At 39.1% G+C, this 4,455-nt stretch overlaps 1 protein-coding gene across 1 annotated transcript; it reads right to left on the bottom strand.

Moving 5' to 3' along the window:
- Positions 1–686: 686 nt before the first annotated feature.
- On the bottom strand, positions 687–1,607 carry LOC148027630 (ACT domain-containing protein ACR10-like). Its single transcript, XM_087689859.1, has one exon. It carries the CDS (start codon positions 1,605–1,607, stop codon positions 687–689), a length of 921 nt encoding a protein of 306 aa, XP_087545985.1.
- Between the last annotated feature and the right edge of the window lie 2,848 nt (positions 1,608–4,455).

Here is a 4,455-nt window from a genome sequence, read left to right as displayed (position 1 = left end):
GCCTTTACTTTCTTATAATGAACCATCCTTAGTTTATTTTCGCGTTAAACGCTAGCATGATATTGTTGATGTGCACATAGAATATCTTTTAATCATCTAATTCAACCCCTCTAACCTCTGAAGTTGGGAGACTGATTGCGCATGTACATGAGTGAAGTAACGATCCGTTAAGACGCCACCTCGATAAATTTTGTCTTTTGCACACGCATGATTAAGTACTTATGTCCATTCTCGCGTGGAACAAGATGTGAAGAGCAAAAATCGGTCATCGTGGGGAAGAAAGATTAGTGGTCACATTATGTGTTTTGACTCACCAGAATACATAATAAACGGCAAAGAACATGAGGCAATTCATGTGGAGATTCGGCAAAGATGTGCTCTTTTATAACAGCTCGGGATGGCAGTAATGCACTTTTGCAAACTAATATTGGCACGAGAGGATTGACGATCTCTAGCAACACGACGAATGCAAACTCCAATAATGTGGGTGACCAGTGATCACTCCCATATATATACCTACTTGTCAACATTCGATCCATCTTAAGTCAGCGGAAGAAAACAAAAGCGCTAATCTTACTGCGGTAAAGAGATTTAATATGCAGTTACAGAGAAGTTGCTTTTACATGCGTCATGAAGAAGTACTGATCTGTGTCGTTGCCTTAATTATGTCGGTCGCCTCATGATCTTCATTGCATTTCTTGTCGAAGGCGAGACATCAGAAGTTCTTGCTTGAGCGGGTCCGAAATCTTGCTACCATTTTCTTGTGTCAAGAAGAGCTCAATGTTTGCCGACGGATGGACCGAGTCAACGTCATAGTCGGCACCCAGGAAATAGAGCCGCATGTGCAAGTCGGTGACGACCCTGAGGCAATCAGTGACGAGGCCATTCCTATTCCGCAGATGGAACTGTATGTGGACTCGGCTCATCCTTGGACTTAGTCTGTTGTCGACATTGAAGGTGCATGGATTGTTGTAATAATGGTGATCTGAAGCTGCAGCTGCAGGAGAGCTCATGTTCAGTCTGAGATGATGATTTGACACAGGCGACGCTATTATACCAGAGTACGAGTGATCGGAGCCATTTGGAACGTGAACGGCGGCTGCTGGCATAAGACAAAACTCATTAGGAAGAGCTGAATCAGGTACATTCGTTTCCACTGAAGCTGCAGCAGATCTGTTATAGTTCCATAGTTTGTCACTACTTGCTGTAGACGTATAGGAACTGATAGAAGCTTCAGAACTGTGATCATAGTTAGATAGGGATAGCTTCTCAGTACTGACAGTAGATGAACTACCGGTGGAGCTGGAACGGACGTGGCGTAGGTTATAAGCTGATCGCTTGTCAGTGATTAGAGACGCACTAGAGCTGGAGCGGGACAAACTGAAAATAGACCTAATTATGGAGGCTCGCGTGGAAGGACAGAGAGAAGCAAGGCGCTGCTGCAGCTGTTTCTTGACGAAATCTGACTCGTAATTTTGCAATAGGGATGTTGGCAGCTCCACCCAGAAGAGCATAAGGCACCATCTACCATCCACCGAGCAGTCAGCTCGCACCATGCCAAGGCCTAGCTCCAGCAGCTCAGTGACTATTCGATAGGCCAAGCCCATTTCATCCAGGCAATTTATGTACAACTTCAACAACTCCTGCTACTCCGAGGCTCAACCTCAGTAGCGATACTCCGGTGCGCCGAGTCTAATCAGCCGTAGATTTGGCGTCAGTACAGGGAGTAATCGTTGATCCAAATGAGGAAGTAGTCGATGTTCTGTAACTGCCTTGGCTCTTCCTGACGTCCATTGGTGCAGTCCTGTGATCTGCAGTAAGTCTGACCTTATTCATGCTGCACTGATTATATTCATTCTCAACTGCTTCGCTTGCGGACCCCTTGCATGTTGAGTATCTTTGTCATTATCCTGACTCCTTATACTAGCTTCTGGCCTGTCTTTGATATTCTTCTGTGTTTTAAAGCTTAATTTGGTAGCAGGAGCAAGTTTTGTCGCTTGCTAGTCACGGAACTGCTGTATCTACGGAATTATGGAACACATGCAGCTATATAGACAAGGCCACACAGCTAGTCCGCCTAGAATTTTGGATGCCGACTAATTGACTGAACGCTGGCGTAATCCTGAAGATCAAAGCTTTTAATCTTAAAAGCATCTTGACTAGACAATGAACTTTATTGGTTGCATCCGCTACTGTGGAAGGGTGCATGAGTGCTTCTATTGCGATCTATCATAGCTATAATTTCTCCAAGCAGCTAAATGTCGAATTTGTTGGATACACACAACGAGAGAGACAAGTGTGTTAAGATGCTTAAGCTATCTAAATACTCAATAGGTGGTTTAAATGTGAATATTCAATCTACACAATTATCTCTGCAAATGTAGTACTTAGACTCATGTGGAGATCAAGAAATCATCGTCCCTAAAGAACATATACATGTATTGATGTTGTCACCCTTGCATATAATCTTTTCAATTCCTCCTTTTTCCACAATATAGAATACCATGTCTGTAGGGTGCAACAATGAGATACTAACCATTGCTACAATTGAATCAACTTGGACACGATGGTGCCTCCAACCTTGACGAGCTCTCAGTGCAAAAGACATTGAAAATGGTGAATGTGGCACCTTTTGTTTTGGCGCACAAGGTTGATCATGAGGATCAAAATTGTTTATGTCAAGCATCAAAAAGAGTTAGATAGGTGGACTTGTTAGTAGTAAAATATTTCAATGCATCGATGGTTTGTTGAACAAGATATGTTCAAGATGACAATCCACATGCCATTGGGTAGATGTATACATTTAATGTGATAACCACATGTAACATGGCCATGGTAAATAGGTAATAGAGTACATGATAGGCCATTCATGCTAAAACTTCAAGTATTAGCACTAGCTATTCTAGGTGCTAATGAGATCAAGAGTAGTATATAACAATAACCTCTTGTTTGAGTTGTTTATTATTACAATAATGAGATATTTTGCACTTAAAATGCTCACAATAGTTCATGAAAGTTTTATATGATAGGAAATATTCACATGGCTTGTTATTAAAAACAAGGAAGACTTGTTTATCATTTGAATGTTGATCATCACAACTTAATATGACAATTAGTGCTGGCAAGATTTATAGCTATGAATATTGATATTGTTTGTGTGACATTTCCATCTCAAAATTTTCAAAAGATTTGAACTTATTTCTCATAGAAACACCAAAGTTAGCCTTAAAAATCCACATGAAAGACTTGCTTTTTAAGTACACATTTGTTTTTAGTTTTAGTTTTCTAGATTTAGAAAGGGTACATTGTAAAATTATGTGACTAATAATATAAAGCACCTCACTTTTTATCTCTTTCTCTAAGCTTTTTCCTCCCATATCTTCCCAGAAAACCTACAGTACATTGCATATATGACTATCCACTTCTAGAATGCTATTTTAAAGAAACATCACCCATCATAATAAATCCACTCCATTAATCCATTTACTTAAAGGAAAATAGCATGGAACTAAGTGGCAACATCCATCACCTTTGGCACCTTACTAGTGACGAAGACAAGAATAGCCATAGCATAAAACCTGAGGGCATTTGGCGAATGTTCTTACCATCCTAACTAATTATTTTATCTAATGATATCTCTTCCTAAGGGTCTCAAAAATTAGGTTAGATGCTCCTTGAAAAGTGTCCTCCAACTATTGTTATAGTCATTGGAAGAGTCATTTCTCAATCTTCCTTTAGTCTTCAATTTACTTTTGCTTTGAGCTCCTCCTGGATACATGCAATGTGAGTCAATAAAGAGCTAGATGAAGATTAGGAATCAGTTGAGAGAAAGCGATCATTGGCAATTTTTAAACTTAGTCTACTGCTTTTGTGATGATATTTGACATTGAGAATTTGATAAGCGATGCTTTCAAGTTTTTAGACATTGAGAATTTGATAAGTGATGCTTTCAAGTCATATGTGCATTGGTTATGAAATGTCAAAATGTATTACATATGCAATACTAGGGATATTAGTTACATATATGGGACTGCTTATGAGTTGTTTTAGTCTCCCCATTGCGAAGTTCCCTAGTCTCTTGTATTGTAATTGATCCTCTAATATTTCTATTGCATATATAATTTTTGATTACCCATCAATATTTTCCAATGCTTACTTTATTTCTTTCCACCAATCACTTCAATGAGCACTTGATTGTTCGCCAACCTAGTTTTCCTTTGGGTTCCTTCTTATCCATCATCCCTAAGCTCATGACATTCAAGCCACATATGTATCTCTTATTATGGATGTATCTTCAAAGGGTTTCTAATACTTTGTATCTCTTCCTCATGTACGTTACTCATGAATATATGTGTGCATCATGTAGGTTCAAAATAAGGCATTTTTTAAATACCATTTTTCTACATTTTTTGCATACACAAGGGTGTATATATATAAAGGGGTTATTTATAGATT

This window comes from Lygodium microphyllum, chromosome 12 (genome assembly GCF_053477565.2).
Source record: "Lygodium microphyllum isolate KBCC chromosome 12, Lygodium_microphyllum_v1.1.10, whole genome shotgun sequence".
In the NCBI taxonomy this organism is placed as follows: Eukaryota; Viridiplantae; Streptophyta; class Polypodiopsida; order Schizaeales; family Lygodiaceae; genus Lygodium; species Lygodium microphyllum.
This window is presented reverse-complemented; position numbering and strand designations above follow the sequence as displayed.

Bases quoted from the DNA above. Each gene is read 5' to 3' on its own strand.
- LOC148027630 (XM_087689859.1), bottom strand. From the start codon at position 1,607: ATGGGCTTGGCCTATCGAATAGTCACTGAGCTGCTGGAGCTAGGCCTT.